The sequence below is a fragment of the Cyprinodon tularosa genome, unplaced genomic scaffold (assembly GCF_016077235.1).
Source record: "Cyprinodon tularosa strain WSP-4 unplaced genomic scaffold, ASM1607723v1 ctg198, whole genome shotgun sequence".
NCBI classification, from domain to species: Eukaryota; Metazoa; Chordata; class Actinopteri; order Cyprinodontiformes; family Cyprinodontidae; genus Cyprinodon; species Cyprinodon tularosa.
In genome coordinates this window covers 1,194,871-1,212,280 of record NW_024038724.1, presented here as the reverse complement: position 1 = coordinate 1,212,280, position 17,410 = coordinate 1,194,871, and the positions used below count along the sequence as shown (strand labels likewise).

At 39.8% G+C, this 17,410-nt stretch overlaps 1 protein-coding gene across 1 annotated transcript in view; it reads right to left on the bottom strand.

Annotated features, from left to right (window-relative positions):
• Positions 1–9,769: 9,769 nt before the first annotated feature.
• The window catches only part of kmt2a (lysine (K)-specific methyltransferase 2A), a 48,417-nt gene continuing 40,776 nt past the window's right edge, over positions 9,770–17,410 (bottom strand). Inside the window, exons 31-34 of the mRNA XM_038283997.1 lie at positions 17,266–17,373; positions 17,098–17,178; positions 14,901–15,030; positions 9,770–14,822 (exon numbers count right to left, since the gene is read on the bottom strand). Of these exons, the coding sequence (XP_038139925.1) occupies positions 14,547–14,822; positions 14,901–15,030; positions 17,098–17,178; positions 17,266–17,373 (595 nt within the window). The 3' untranslated portion in view covers positions 9,770–14,546. The remainder of the gene's footprint in view (positions 14,823–14,900; positions 15,031–17,097; positions 17,179–17,265; positions 17,374–17,410) is intronic.

Sequence of the window (17,410 nt, the reverse complement as noted above, 5' to 3'; positions counted from 1 at the left end):
GCACCAGAAAGCCCTATACCACAGCTGCACGAAAGCAATTACCCAAAGACATCTTCAGAACCGGCCAGTCTGCATCTGAGCAGAAAAACTTTAAGAAAAAGCCCCCAAGTGGAGGACTTTATACAAACCTCCAATTAAAAAACAAACTGGTGATCTCCAGTGGAAGATTTTACACGGTGCCGTCACCAGAAACTCGTTTTTATTCCGTTATTAATCGAGGTGTTTTAAACGAGTGTCCTTTCCGGTCTATCTGAAAATGTGTTCCATGTTTTTATGGAATGCACAAGACTAAAGACAATATTTAGGCTTTTAATTAGTGTTTTTGGTCTTTTTGGGATGGTTTTTACAAACGCCCTTTTTATACGTAGGATGAGTTTGCCAAAATAGAAGAAACAAGCCAACGGCCCGACTTTTTGATTTTTTAATCAGTGAAGCAAAGATGCCCATTTACCTGTCCCGTAGAGACAGGGGACAGAGGGACCTCTCCTTGATGACGTGGCTCTGTGGAAGTACAACGTAAAAGCCAGAATAAGACTGGAGATTCACTTTCACAGAGCCACACAGAACATGGAGGATTTTATTCAGCTGTTCATAAAACAGCATTTTATGTACTGTGTCAGATGAAGGACAACTACAATTTAACAAGCTTCTCATTTAATGATTTTTAACTGACACTCGTTTTGCATCAATAATTGTTTATATGTTTTTTATATGTTTTGAATTGTGTAAATTAAGTGTTGTTAAAAGTCATTTTCAGAAGATGGTTTGATATACGCTCTATCAGATCTGTAAAGCTGGGTTTATGTCTGATGTTAGGATAATTATCATTGAAGATGTGTGAGTTTATTAAACCTTGGTATTGGCTGCAGGTTGCGTGTTAGAACTGATATTTTCCACAATAGTTAATCAAATTAAGACAGTTCCTCTGTCTGGATATACAGTTATAATCTTCTTTCTGTACGTGGCAAAGATTTGGAAATTAAAGGGAAACGGGGTCCTTCAGCAAAAATAAAATGTAATATTTTGATAAGGCTCGAGCCATGGATGTCTACTCATCTGCTAAAGTGTATGATGTAATGATGTGATGATGTGGCAGACTGGAGATGTATAAAATGCCTTTTTAACTGTTAATCGGGGCCACTTCCTTAGAGGTGAGCCCAGAGGTGAGCAGCTGCCATTCTGTAAACTTTAAGCAATATCTCTGATCTGAGTAAGATTAAAATTTCTATCAGAATCTGTTGTCATGTCTCCTGGTTATTTTATACATATAAGTTATGAAGTGTTATTTAAAGAGTTGTCCTGAGTGATCTCTTCGCAGGGAAAAGAACCGGAGAGATAGAGCGTCAAAGTGCATACGCAGAGCCTATTTTTAACACTGACATTGACTTCTCTGCTGCGATTCTTACTCTTCATGATGCTGATCAGAAAACTGAATTTTGCAGTTTTTATTTTTTATTATAAATTATTCAAAACCAAGTGTCCAACGTCCCATTTGTGTTAATTTTGCTCATAAAATCCTCTCCTAAATCGGGATACTTTGTGGTTGTGGCTGTAACAGAATAGAAAATATGGCGCAACACTGAATACTACCCAACTGTAAAACAAAATGTAGAAAAGAAGACATGGTTACTAGGAAGGGAAGGGTTAGGGAGGGATTAGGAGCTAAAGAGGGGAGGGTGATAAACAGAGGAATTGTTGAGATGTTGCATAATGAAGATGGGGAAAAGCATTCAGATCTTGACCACAGAGAATTCACAGGGCTGTGGTCAAAACAGATTTTTCCCACAATGCTCTGCTGCAGATGTTCTCAGTGTTTCATAAAAAACAAAGACAGTTCTATGAGAGAAAAAGATAGAGAGAGAAAAGAGGAGAGTATGAGACATACACACACTTTCCTCTTTGCTAGGCAATTTGTTTGGAACAGACGGTATCTCCCAAACTAAAATCCTTATCCTAGTCTTGCAGGACTTGGACTGCAATCCTCTTTTCCCCATGTAATCCTTCAGAGGTGGCGTGAAGTTGATAAAGAATGAGTCTATAATATACTTTTGGGGATGAAGCTGTAGTTTTGACTGGTTTTCAGTTTACGGGCCAATAAAAATATATTTTTTTTGCTCTTATCATCCAGCCCCAACTCCAAAAGAAAGCAGACTGATGCCAAATCTGGAGGCGCTGTGAAGCATAAGATGAAAGGATATTGAGCTAAAGAACAGGAGGGAGTCATCAGTTTGGGATATTTGTTTATTTAAGCATTCATTATTTTCTTTCCATTGCTGAACTGAACAGTTTCTTTAACCAAGGTCTGATTTACTGGTGATGCAATACAGTATGGATGTTTTAAAAAAAACTTAATTTCTTCATCCTTGTCAAGAAGTCAAATGTCCTTGTAAGCTTTTAAAGCTGTCATTTTTAACAGCTCTTAAAGCTTTCTAAAGTTACTCAAAAGTTCTGCTTTGGGCTTTTGATGGTTTTCTCTTTTTCCTTTCTGTCCCACTATTGTTCCCCTGTATGTACTCATAACTAAGAAATATGAATACAGTGAGCCAAAACTACATGTTCGGTCTAAATGTATTCAAAGTAAATAAACGTTTAATAATTATTTTTGAGTACCCGACATGAGAAATTCCTCCTGGTGCACCTCTACTCTAAACTATGCATTTAATTACCTAATCACTTCTTTAAATAATTACTCTAACAATGATAATCTCTGAGTTAATATGAATCACCAAACTGGTTTCTAGTTTGAAGGATGAGCCTTTAAATCAGGAAGGTCAAACTTAAGTCCTCAGGACCGCTATCCTGCAACTTTTAGATATATTCCTGCCCCAACACATTTTAATCAAATATAATAAGAATCCTGCAAAGGGCCTAATTGTTTAATTCAGGTGTTTTTAAAGCAGACATGACACCGGCCCTCAGGGACTGGATACCAACATCTCTGCTTTAGATGCTTTTTAAACTGGTATTGTAGCCTACTGGACTGGAAATAAAAGTTTCATATATTAAGGAATAGGAACAACAATGTTTTACTTCAGTCCACTCTTGAGAATATGTGTAACATAAATACCCTACCTTCTGATGTCATATTGTTAAAAATTTCAAACTGTGTGTTCAAAAATAAATGTAATGATTCAGAAGAGAGGGACCCAATATTATGGCAAGACAGACAGTGGGATAACTTAAAAAGCATTTATTTAGGCAACAATGGGCTGCGGGTCTGCAGCAGCAGTGGCTAGGGCGTCCGAGGCAAGTAACTCTGGGAAACACAGGTTAGTGACAGTGAAAACCTGATAGAAGATGATCTGAATGCATGAGTCACTAACCTGTTTTAGAATTCAGACTGTGCCCAGTGAATGAGGTTAATACCAGCCGGCCAGCTGACAAGACCCAGCGCTTGATACACAGAGTTCCAGACACCAAAGCCTTGAAGGACACAGAACTGACAGGAGATCAGAATTGAGCAGATGGCGAAGGAAGGACGGCTTATTCAGAGGGCGAGGTCAAGAGGCAGATCCAGGTTCAGTCTACAGTCGAATCCAATAGAATTCAAAGACAGGTCAGGCAAGCATATCAGATCAGGGGCAGGCAGGCTCAAAGGTCCAAAGACAGAAACGGGTCAGGATCAGGCAATCGGAAAACACTATTAGTAACGCTGGAAAATTCTCAACACCAAAGGCTCAAGAATAATCTGGCACTAATGACCAGGACCAAGCACCATAATAGAGGCAGGAGCAGGTGGATCATATGAGCAGTGATGGAAAAACAGGGCAGAGTTAGACAGGTGAATGAAATGAGCAATTAAGCCAGCCATCAGAGCTAAGATCATGACAATAAATTCATCCATTTAATCAGTTTAGGCATGTTTTGCTAACCTTAACCTTCATCCTATTTAATAAACCATCCTGAATCCTCAGTCTCCTTAGTCTATGCATTAGGAAGCTGCTCCTATTATAGTAATGGATCTTCATTGGAGAAGACTATGCTTTTGGTTTGGTTAGGCTCGTCACTCATTTCCATGTTGCCAAAATTTTATGTTTGATTTATTGCATGTTAACCAGAGTTGAACTGGCTATCAGGTGTACCTGGCAATGCCTGGAGGGCAGACACACAATTTTGGCTGTCGTAATGTAATAATGTAATTCAAAGATTTTTTTTAGGATATCTTAATAAAGCATTTAAGAATAAATGTAATCAGCCACAATGGTATATGAGGCAGAAAACATGTCCTTTCTTACCTCCTGCCCTTACTATAAGCTGAGCTGATCAATTTAGTTACAAAGCAACAGCAATTGGAGAGATTTCTCCGCATTTTCTCTTTGCGTCTCTGGAAATGCATGATAAACTGTGATGAGACAGGGGGCAAAAAAGCGCAGAGAAAAAAGGCTCAAAAGCCTTTAAAACGGACGCAACACAAAATGATAATATTTGCTTAACCTCAGTGCAACAGCTGGATTCAGAGGAGGAGGAGGAGAGAAACATGACCCAGCAATGACAGACTGAGGAACAAGGAACTAGGTACTGATGTACAGTAACAAAACATTTAATTTTATAACACTTGCAATATCAGAATGTAGCACTGTGGGAATTTTATAACAAAAGATAGACACAGAAGGTTGGAGCCAGAATTCACGCAGATAGACTTAAGTGATTTAATAAGTATTTGACTGCTAAGAAAGTCCGTAGTTCAGCAGCAAGGGCTAAATGGCTGGAACCTCTCTAGAGGGAAAAACACTGGTTATTGACCACGCAACCCTGATGGATGACGATAATGTGAGTCACTAAACTGGTTACAAAGATCAATCCGAGCCCAGAGGAAGGAGTGGTATTCATCCGGATGATTTTCCACACCGCACGGCATACGCCGCCCAAAGACTTCCAGCAGCCAGAGCCAGGAGGGCTGCAGAGCCAGCTGATGAGGAAGGGCAGGAAGGAGAAGCCAAAACCGGTGTTGATGAGATAGCAGAAGTCCAGGCCAGAAGATCAGAGATCCAAAGAGGTACCGTAGGGAAATCAAAGCCATGGTCAGGAGATAGATCCAAGGTCGTAGTAGGCAGAACTGAGAAGGACTCCGAAGACGGGTCAGGCAAACAGATCAGGACCGGGGCAGCGGTCACAGAGGTCTGAGAGCAGAAACTAGTCAGGATCAGGTTAAGAGAATAAACAAACTGGGTATGCTACAGAACTCTCAAACACAGCTCAAATAATCTGGCACTGATGGCTGTGACCAAATAGTTTAAGTAGAAGCTGGAAGAGGTGGTTCAGATGACAGGTAAAGAAAACTGGGTGGAGCTACGCAGGTGGATGGAATAAACCAATAAATTCATCAGTGCCAAGATCATGAACGTTTCATGTACAGAGCTGATGTGTTGTGTATGTTGGGGGCATTTATTTGCTTTGTAGATTTTATATCCAACTTAGTTATTTTATCTAGATATAAAGCTATTTATTTTATAATATAATGATGTAGTGTTAGTAATACATTGGTAACATTTATTTTGTTTCCTTATGTATTAATTACATTGATTTAACATCACATAACTTTTTTTTAAAAAGGTATTTTACTTTTCAGGACATTTTTATTTCACTTATCAATATAATCATTTAATTAAAGACATTGTTTCAGTAATATTCCTTTGAAGTGTTGCTACTCTACCTTCTCCAAATCATTTTACTAAACGAAGAACCAACTTTCCAGAAATGAACCACAGATAAACAATACCTTTATAATAAAGTGAAAACTATTGTTTGAGCACAAGCTTTGTTGTGTTAATGTTAATGTTTTCCTTCAAATATCCACTGGATATGCAGTAACAAATAAAAAAAATCTGCTCTTAATAAGACTTCATACATTTTTATTTTAAAAACTGATTTATAAATGTATTTATTCTACATTAACCTATTATTGTATTTTTTTGTCTTTTAAATACCAACATTTTAAACAGGTTTATATATTTGTCTATTTGACTACATCATTTTTCAAATATGAGATATGTTGAACCACTCACCAAATAAGTAGCCATTTTACCAAAATGTACTTTTCCCTTTACTCATTTCTTTAGAAAAAACACATCATAATCTATAGATTCGCAGTCATCCAGGTCATTGTGAATTTTAATTTTTTTGATTAATCATGTTAGTTTAATAATTCATTTTTATTTTCTCTGATTATTTGTGTTGCCTTTATGCCACCCAAATTTCTTTTCTTCTCATATAAATATTCCATTGAGTTGTGGTGCTACTGAAATGTGATATATAGATAAACTTGCCTTACCTATTGAAGATGCTTTACCTCTCATCCAAAAGGCTTCTAATAGTTCTGAATATGCTGGAAGAAGCTTATAAGTTTTAGTCAAAGTTGTCAGAGTAACTGATAATAGAGTATTTATGCTACTATTAGCCACTGCATTTTATTTAAAACATTTTCTGTAAGATTATGTGGCAACTTGGAAGAACTGAGCCAGAGGATCTCTGTTGGAGAGTCTGAGCAGTGGAAATCATCAGCCCTGGGTGATTAACTTTGCCTTATCTCTCAGCCTCCTCTTGTGTCTCTAAGTTATCGCTTATTTGTTTGATTCATTCCTTTTTTTATCACCCGAAGATTGAATTTTCCCTGTTGTCCCTCTCTGTATGATTCTGCACAAAGTTTAAGAAATTAAATCAGAATGTGCCAAACCCACATATTTTTGTAGAATTGATAACTTCAAAAGTGTCTTTATAGATTTGCCTAAAAAGTCCGCCCTAACCCCTCAATCGCTACATAGAGTGGGGACTATATAGTGGACTTTATAGTGAACTCAGTTAACTGGCCAGTCAGACAGATAAAAACTACTTTTTGCTCCCTGTTGGTCACGTGACTCCACTAGACATTCAGATAAAATCCTCCTATAAAATGGACTAACACCCATATTGTGCTCTACTAGTTAGGGAGGACTTTCATACAAATCAGACATTTGCAGTTGATTCTGAAGTCTTTACACTTTACACACTCTATAAACCACTGAATGGATCAGAACCTCCATACATAACAGATTCCTCCAACTTGGAGGAGACCCAGGAGGATAAACTAGAATCACTGTAGGGATTATATGCATCTCTGCTTGCCTATAATCCTCTTGGGATCCCCCAGAATGAGCTGGATAGTGTAAAAGTAAATGAACTAACATGGTGACTGAGTTATTTTGCCAGAGGTATCCTTTACATTGGGAAAATCCTTTAGGAACTGAGGACACACCTTCCAGCCTCTTAATAAAACACTTATGCTGTAACACATGCAAGCAGTAAGGAAAAGGACCTCATGAAACACATGGATCTGCTTAATGTTTCAACAGAAAGTGTGGTTTCCTGGGAATGTTGTGGGCTGGCAGCTCTATCACACATCAGCACAAAGTCCTTTGAATTCCCGTCACCAGGCTGCATTCAGGAGCCTTATTAGCAAGCCCCTGCTGAGGGCCTGAACTGCAACGCAAGTTAGGACATGGATTTAATTAGAACCACCAGCCTCAGCACTTTTAGACTCCAGACACTTTCTGGAAGACTCAGAGGATGTGCAGCTAATTTTAGCAAAAGAGATAGTTTAAGCTGCATTTAGTGGGTGTTTAGGAAATTGGCCCTAAACTTTTTCCTCGATTTTTAAGAGCGTGTAAAAACAATTTTCTAGATTGTTGGGGAAATCTTGGACCGTTTTCAGGACTTTTTGAAACTGTATAAGAACACCGTTCTTTACTACTTGTTTCTTAAGTTTTTCTTTATAACTATAGGAACTTTGTTTTTTCATCCATCCATTTTCTGACACACTTAACCTCAAGTGGTGCCCATCTCCAGCTGTCCACAGGCGAGAGGCGAGGTACACCCTGGACAGGTCGCCAGTCCTTCGCAGGGCAACACAGAGAAAAACAGGACAAACAACCATTCACACAGACCTAAGGAGAACTTAGAGAAGCTAATTAACCTAACCATCAGGTTTTTGGACTGTGGGAGGAAGCTGGAGTGCATGGAGAACATGCAAACCCCCATGCAGAAACCTTGGGCTGGGAATCGAACCCACAACCTTCTTGCTGCAAGGCAGCAGTGCTACCCATTTTCATACTTTACAATTATAATTTAAAATTTCCAGAATATCGTAACCCAATTTTTAAAATTTCTAGAAAGCATTGAAGCCTGGTTATCTGAACTCCAGCTCTATATCCAAACAGCTTGACATTAAAATGTACCGTTTTCCATAGCAGTTCTAATTTAGTAAATCATAAAAACAGATTGTATACCTTTCCTGGATGTATCAGACCGCATTACAACAGTTTTGCAGACTCTTTGCCTTGGAAACCTTTTAACGTTGTAGGAACCATGTTGCAGACTTATAGAGAGGACATAAAGACCAGTATAGTTGACTTTAACTACTGGTTTGAAAACCAGTCTTGTAGGGATTTTCAAATTTTGTAGACGTCCTTATTTGCCAGACTTGAAAACGTGCAAGGCAAGATTTATATTTTCTTATATTTTCTAGATGTATCTCTTACTTTCCAAGGTGGTGCAAAATTTTTTTTTTTTACTTTTTATGTTTATGCATTTAGCAAATGCTTTTATCCAAAGCGACTTACAAAGTAGACACAATTTTACAGGTGTCAATTTAACAAATTCTCTAGAGAAAAAAAATCCCTAGTCAGAATCAGTGGTGACAGCAAAGACAAAGAGTGCAAAAAGGGTAGTAGAGGGGTCCAGAGGTATGGGTAAGAGTTAGGATAGGAGATGCTCTTTGAAGAGGCAGGTCTTTAGGAGTTTCCTAAAGATAGACGGGGACGCTGCTGTTCTTGTAGCTCTTTGTAGGTCATTCCACCATCTTGGAACAACACAAGAAAACAGTCTGGATTGTTTTAAGCTTGGTGTAGACACTGCTAGACAATCCATTGCTGACCTAGTTGTGACATGAGCCTTTAAAGCAGACGGGAGTCGTACCCTTAAGCACTTTGTAGGATAATATCAGGGACTTGAATTTAACGCTGGCAGCCAGGGGTAACAAGTGAAGCTCAATGAACAGAGGGTTGACGTGAAACTTTTTGGGATGATTTACGGCCAGACGCACCGCCCCGTTCTGGATCAACAGTTTAATCGTACAGGCTAGGAGACCAGTCAGGAGGGCGTTACAATAGTCAAGGCTGGAGATAACCATAGACTGCACCAGGAGCTGGGTAGCATGTTAAATTAGGTATGGCCAGATATTTATGTTTAGTAGTGTGATGGAGGTAACATGATCTTTAAAGGTCAGCTGGTCATCAAATCATGACCAAGCAAAAAACTTGGGTGTCTTTTTAAGACTTTAAAGGCCTTTTAAAGACTACTAAGGGTGAGTTTTCCTAGTTTTCAGTGCTGTAGGAACAGTATGGTCAAATAAAAACAAAGGAAACTGTTCCAGACTTATAAAGACTGTGTAAATGCCATTTTTCATCTTTTATGAAACATTGAATCTCGGTTCTCTACTTTTAAACTGTAAACACATATTTCCCTGAACTCTTAATAGCCTAAAAACTGTGGTGACTCAACAGCAAAACACTGATATCTGGATGATTAGAAACATTGTAGAACCTTGCTTTGCTCACTTTACAGGCCTACTTGTGAAGAAAAAGTGCAAATAAATTAGTTTTTAAAACCTCACAGAAAGTCAATTGTCCAGATTAAAAACCTCAAGTTATACGGTAAAAAACTATTTAGCATATTTTTCAGTTTACTTGCCGTAGAAATGAGTGACCCAAAGGAAAGACACGGACAAAAAAAAGAGTAAAGGCGACATGTTTATTATTTAAACTATCACTTAAATAAAAAAAGTGCATAGAAAATAAACATGATTAGAAACTTTTTTTACATTATGTACAACTTTGTTACCTAATTATACATTCAACCAAGTAGTTTGTGGTTTATTTTTCACGGTGGTGGTTTTCCTTCACTTCACTTATGTGTAGAACACTGTTAAATGGGAGAACAAATGAATGCTGTAAGAAGACCCTTTTTTTTGTCATTTCTTTTTTAAATTACAAAAAGCAGGAAGATGTTGGTATAAGACAAAGGTATATTCAAGGCATAAGCAAACTGGCCCATTCATGATCCCTCTTTGTCCACATCCTACTGTAACCCCCATCCTGCCTTTTTCTTAACACTACATCCCATCTTAAGCCGTCTATACACAACAAAATTACAAATACAGGTTAAGTACTCATACGCCCTCTCCGAAACTGAAAGGAACGGTTCCACACGGATGCTGTGGAAAATAAATAAATTAAACTTTCTCAATGTCAGCATTTTGAGTTTTTATAAAAAAGTACATCCAAAGTAGAACCAAAGCTTCGGAGGAGAGAAAGGAAGAGGGCCAAAGGAGACAGGAAAGCTGTTCGAGGTCAAGAATTAAAAACATAAGAAGCCATTATGGTGGTTTCTTTAAACCCATGGTCTGTCTGCACAAACCGAACTCCAAATTTTACCACATCAAGTAAGCCGTCTGAAAAATCCCTGTTAAAAAAAAATCTGAGAAGCATTAAAAGAAAAAAAAAAAAAACATTCACTACAACAACCAGAAAAATAAACCCAAACGTCTGATCTCAAGAAGTTCACAACCACATTGACAGTTACATTTCTTATCACATGAAAAAATGTTTTATCCCAGAAAAATTTTTTTTTAAAGAAACTGCAGCGCTCCTTGCTGGTGAAGGATTCGCTCACAGGCACAGCAAAACTGGTACTGGATATCAATATACAAAAAGAATGATGCACGTTAGTTTTATCTGATAGTACTGTAACACAAAACCATTATAGAGTACACTGAAACATTGCTAATAACCGTTATAAATCCATTGTTTTGCTACTGTAACTAAGTTTGTCTGTCCATTCCATATATTTGTATAGATACAAGAACAAGAAAGTACTTTGCATGTTTCCATATACTGTTGAGTATTTATACTATAATTACAGATGATGAAGGAGAAGGGCCACTGCTGTGGCGTGGTAAAATGTCTGAGGAGACAACAGAAGTTGATGCCTTATTGTATATATATATCCTGTTGACAGCAAAAGAACCTCGACTTATTGTTTACTGAGAACTCTGACCCTGAAAATGGAGCTTGTATGAAGAGAAAGCCCTTAGCATCAGAAACCATTTCTACCAGCAGTACTGGAGGAAGCCACCTGAGCTGAACCAGTAAGAACCACCAAATAATTCCCAGTCCTTGAGAATAAACCACTGATGCCGTTTGAGGTCTTCAATAACAACCAAGAGACATAACTCGATTAAATAATAATGATAATTATGTTTTTTTTTTAAAGCAGCTGACCAAGTATCAACACCATCACAGTTCTGGTGATGTGAAGGAAGAACATACATTCATTGTTGACCTTAGCAGCAGAACCCAGCGAGCCCAGAGGCGGCATCATGGGATGCAAACGCACAGGGGGGGCCTGTTGGGAAGGTGAGGGCCGCCGGTGTGGTCCCTGCCTTCACTTTTTATTTAGCAGAGAGAATCAAGTGCACTTTGCTGGAGCTTCACAATGAGAAACACCCGTCAGAGCCAGGCTCACACAAACTCTGGGTTTATGTTCTGTGCTTCTGGTTTCTGCACTTCTGTCTGGAGAAAGAACTAAAGTTCTTTTTTTATTCCAGATGTCTAAACAGTGCCCGTTAAACAGTTCAAGTGCAAACCGTCTATGATTCGTATTCTATTTTCGATTCACCAGAACAAAAACAACAGGGCAGTTGCTGCTAACGGCCTGTAGGTAGGTCATATAAGAAAGTCAGCTCGAATAGAGGAGGGCGACAAGTTGGCAAAAAAGAAAACGAAACATGGAGACTGGCTTCAGGTTTTTAAATATTCACTCTGGGACACGAAGGCTTGCGAAACATAAAAAAAAGAGACCAAATGATAAAATTCTTATCTGAATGCTGGTGAGCAATGAATGCTTCTTAGTTTTTCCGTTATTGGCTCAATGGAAATGTGACGAGTGCTGCTGATAAGAGTTAAAATAAAGGCACCTCTTTATTATCGACCAAGTCTACAGAGGGACACGGTGCTTTGCAGAAGAGTTCACTTTTTCACTTTTTGTCAACAAACAACAAACCTAATGGTATTTGACTCATATTGCAGCCAAAATGAGGAGTTAACTAAGAAAGGTTTACAAATTAAAAAAATACCTTATCAGTAAAAAGGGCCCAGCTACAAACCTACCAACACATGGCTGTCCACCTTAACAGGCCACCTTGCATAGAAAGCATTGATTTGAGACGCAGCCAGAAAGCCCATAGTGTCTCGAGAGGAGGACCCATTCAGAAGAAGGTGCTCTGATTGGATCAGATGAAAAGCCTCAATAATTCAGTTAAAACGCAACAAACACCTTGAAACATGGCAGTGTTTGCATCACACTGCTGGGATTCGTTCCTCAGTAGGAACAGAGAATCTGGTGTTGATCATGTAACGTATAACGCCAACTAAAAGGCAAACCAATCAAACAGACTCTCCTCATGCAAAGCTGCTAGAGACTTGCCCCTAATGACACCAAGACTAAAAGTAAACTGTTTCCTTCTGACTTACGAACAGCATAGGAGGCTCAGCCATCACAGCTTGCTGTTAGGAGACAAAATGTGAAAAAGGAGTGAATCCGTTTGCAAAGCACTTTTGTTGAATTTTACAAACATGGATAGCTTATTTGTTAGTTTCCAATTAGCTGTGAGCCGGTCGGCCTCATGGCTGATCAAAGGAAAGCTTCAATAGCAGCAGCCTGCGAGGGGAACCGCCTCTCAGATCAACGTGGTGTAGAGACCATAAGGCTGGAGAGAGGAGATATAGATCCGCTGTAGATCCACAATCTAAGCTCTCTCAAGTGCATAATAATAGTTCACATGACGGCCATAACCAGTAGCTACAACTGGGACGTAAAAAAAAAAAAAAAGGGAACAAAGTAAAAAAACAACTAAAAACATCAGCTCTGGCCAAATGGCCTGATGAAGATAAAGAGCTACTGGTGGACTGAATTAAATGGGAACCAAACCACAGACCAGTATCAGTCTTTGGAATCAAAGAAAAACATTCAGGCTCCAAATTTAAAAACAAGCAAACAAAAAAAAAAAAAACTTTGTTTAGGCAGTGGAATACGAAACATATCAGCAAAGCATTAGTGTTTGTAAACCTCTATTTCCTACAAAAATGACAGTAAAATAAATATGAATTTTTAAAAATATAAATACCATCGTTAAGTGCTATTCACTAGTGAGTGCTTTAAATTTTTTTTTTTTTGTAAAAAAAATATACATTATTTACATCGTTTTGTTTTACCAAAAGCAAGCATGATATTTCCCTGTCTGTGGTAAAAAGACAGATAAACAACTAATAGTAATAAAACCTTTCTCCATAATTAAAGGTCACAAGAGGCCCGACAAGAGAGGGGAGGGGGGAGGAAGCTGCAGGAAACTTCAACTGAGAGGGGAGGGGGGGTTTGGTTCTCCTGCTGCTGTGATTTAGGAGGTTTAAACATGTCTGATAACAGCAGACTTGACACTTCTATCGGTTTCCTCCTGCATTATTCCAATGAATCCCTCCCCCCCCCCCTAAAATAATGAAAACAAATAAAATTTTAAGCACGTCTATTCAAGCACATCAGTAGGTTTCTCTGGTCCCTTTGGCTGTCAGTCCACCAGAATCTCTAGCTGCCTCGCTCTCTCAGGCCAGAGGCTTGTTCCAATCAAACTCAGATTCAGTTCAAACCAATCAGCTGATGCTGAATCAGAGGAAAACCTTTTACAGCAATGGTAAAAAATAAACGTTTCTCTTATGAACAGAACTCTTCTTCCCTGATGTCATGTTTTTTGTTTTTTTCCTGTGACCACTGCTCCCCCTAGTGTTTCCATTTGTACAGCTCCTATCAGGCTGTGCCTATTTACAGGGTCAAATATACACTTCACAAACTTTTACTGGGTGGGGCGGGGAGGGGGGGTAGCTCTGAAGGCATCAGGGCACACTGAGACAAGGAGATATGCATCAATAACACTGAAATAAACAAAAAAACAAACAGGGTCCTAATTTTAAACTCCAATAGAAACAAAAACAAAAATCTGTTTCAAGTCCCTTCAACAAATTGCACTTTGGTGTAAAAATGGATCCAAGTTCTTTGATTTTTTTTTTTAAATAATTTCCTTCAAAGTTCATATTAGTAGACCATAACATGTTTTAAAAAATTAAGGATTGGCCGATGTAGAAAATAAGAATATGAAGGGGTAACTATCATCCAAATATAACAAAGGGTAATATTGCAACGTCGTATCTCTTTACTCACCTATCGAGGTGAAACTTTCAATGCCGAATATAAATTAGACAAAAGGAGGCACAATATGTTTGGATTTCTACATATGGCCCTTTCTGCACACACGGTGCGACCTGCAGCTGCTATTTCCTGCCAACGCCTGCAGCAGCAGTTGTCATTTGTAGCTTAAAACGTAAACAAGCAGGAAGCTTGGAGAAGGAGAACGTCCCGATGCTCAGCAATCCCCCACCTGTCCTTCCGACGGGGGGGCGGAGCTGTCAGTTGAGGAACTTGCGGCATCTTTTGGTGCCGCAGTTGCAGGGCAGCTTATTGTTGGCGTCTTCGATAGGGAACTTGTAGTCGTACGTGAGCTCCTCCCCACAGCAGATGCGGCGAGAGGCGAAGATGACGATGTGCTTCTGGCCGTTCACGGCGATAACTCGGGAGTAGCAGTTAGGCTCACAGGAGTGGTTGATGAAGCGGGCGGCGTTGCCGTGTACTGTGGCGTCCACCACCTCGTACTCATCGATGCGAAACATGTAACAGCCTATCCCCTGATGAGAGGACACAGAGGACAGGTTTTGGGTATGCTTTATTCATCAGAAGACATGGAATGTGTTCCTGAGTCCTACCTTTCCGTCGTAGTATTTCTCACGTTTGTCGGTCAGCACGGATCGAATCACGTTTCCAGAGTATTCGATCACCATTTCTCCGGCCTCAATGGTTTTTTTGCAGAAAAGCCCACGGCCGTGAATAGGCGACCTGCAGGGGGAAATAAAACAATTGAAATTTTTGCCCCGTCACAGAGTCAAGGGACACATGTGCTCAGGATAACTTTAGAGCAAAATGAGAAAAGGTTGTTTTTCCAAGTCATTAAGAAGCCTTTCCACGTTTCAGACCGCAGTATGGTTATATTTAAAAGCGTAAACTTTAAGCTTGAAATAGGCTTGTTTTCATAGATTTCCCCGTATGCAGAGGGGGCGTGTCCTTGTGTGTTTGTATTTACATAATGGGTAAGCCATCTTTTGTTTCCTGTGTTATTGCCCCCGCCCTTCAAGCGAACAGCGTGGTAAGTTGGCTGTTATTAAGGCAGCACACTGACCGGTGTATCAATATTCACTGAAGATGGACACTGCAAAGATTGTAGGAGACGAGATGAACCGTGGGCATTACGCCGAGAATGTTCTGAAGTATTTCTTGAATACATGCAACTGGATTCTTTAGCAGCCAAGATACACATTGCAAACTTCCGAGATGACATCCAGAAAAAAGACTCGTGCAACATAGAACAGAGAAAAACGTGCTCGTTCTATTTACTTAATTGGAGGCAAAAAGATCTGCAAAAATACCTTTCTCTTTCATAATCTATATGTTGTGTTTATTCTAAAAACATTTGCATTAACTATTACAGTGGGTGTGGCTTCTCTGCGATGTAAGTGAGCCTCATTACCACACCCAGCAGCAGACGGTGGAGAGAAGGGCTACATTTTACCCCATTTACGCTACTCTCTGAAAACCGATCCCTGCCGAGCTTGGATCAGTTAACCGCCCCGCGCTTGGTCCTTTGCGACCATTTACACACGACGCTAGCACAGTTTCTCTCCTCCTAGTGATGATAATGGTACTACCGCTCCCTAGAGATAAACAAGCAAATTAAAAGGGTGACACCCGTAACATTCAGGAAGTTATATTTGTGTTCATTGTGATATTTTTCGTTTATGCTGAGAGACAGGCGAAGAAGGCAGCCTTTGGTGAATTTACTTGACAGTTGACTTTTGGGAATTGGATACGACTAACGATGGCCTAATCAGGGCTTACAGAGGCAGGAAAAAATGACGGATGTTGAGGTTTATGATACTGCTAAGTACATCACTGGAAATCGTGTGGTACGGCAGGGAAGCTAGTATTTTTATGAATGTCTGAAATTTCATGATTACGGAGGCTGACTGTAAGGAGATGACGCGGTCTGCTCATGCGCTCTTTGTTATCTGAGAACTGAGCCAGTGCTCAACCACAGAAAGCAATACTGATGAACTAGTTCCATTTTAGAGCGGTTCGGTTGAGTCTGGCGCAGTCCGGTTCAGTTGTGCGTGCCATTTATCTCGCTTACCGTGCACGGACAATCTCTGGGCGTTTCAAAAAGGTAGTGTAAATGGGGCTTCAGATTGAGATTTCTCTACTTGAGTCTCTTCAAAATGCCTTCTTTCAGATAGTGTGGACTCTACAAAATAATCTGATTTCCATGTCTGACATCATCGGAAGGGCTGCTCAGTGGTGCAGTGGGTAGCACTGCTGCCTTGCAGCAAGAAGGTTCTGGGTTCGATTTTCCAGCTTCCTCCCACAGTCCAAAAGCAGGACTGTTAGGTTAATTGGTTTCTCTAAATTGTCCTTAGGTGTGAGTGTGTACATGAATGGTTGTTTGTCCTGTGTGCCTCTGTGTTGCCCTGCGGTGGACTGGCGACCTATCCAGGGTGTACCCCGCCTCTCGCCCATTGACTGCTGGAGATAGGCACCAGCACCCTCGTGACCCCAATTGGAACAAGTGTGTCAGATAATGGATGGACATCATCGGAAGGCTTGGAAATCATACTTTCCTAAAGTAGTGAAAAGGCCAAAATGCCTCAGAATGTTGAGTTGTGAGTTTCCATGACTGGTTACATTTTGCATTGCACAATTCATTTAGAGTGAATTTAAGGCCTTTTATTGGGACTTATTGTGTCTTTCTTTATAAGCCCCATTATTAGACAATATGAGTCAATATGTGCATAATTCTTGCAAAGCTGTCCTCTAGTCCTGTTTAAATATGAATAGCAAATGGTAGTTTCTAACCTGTAGACTCCAACCGTTTCTTTGGAGGTTGCTTTGAGCTGTTTGAACCTCGCAGTAAGTGGCAGCTCCATGGAGGGCCGCCTGAAGGGGCAGCATGAGAAACAAATGTTAAGTTAGTATTCTTGTCCATTGCAGCATTATATCACTGAGAGCTAAACAGGGGCTTACCTGGCAGTCCTGAGCTGCCCTTCCTCTTCATCTTCCTCCTGAGGACAGTACTCAGGGGGCTGGCGATGTTTAGAGGCCAAGAAGTTGAACATATCAAATACAGACCTCCTGGTGGGTGAGGAGGGACACAGTGTTTGAAACAGTA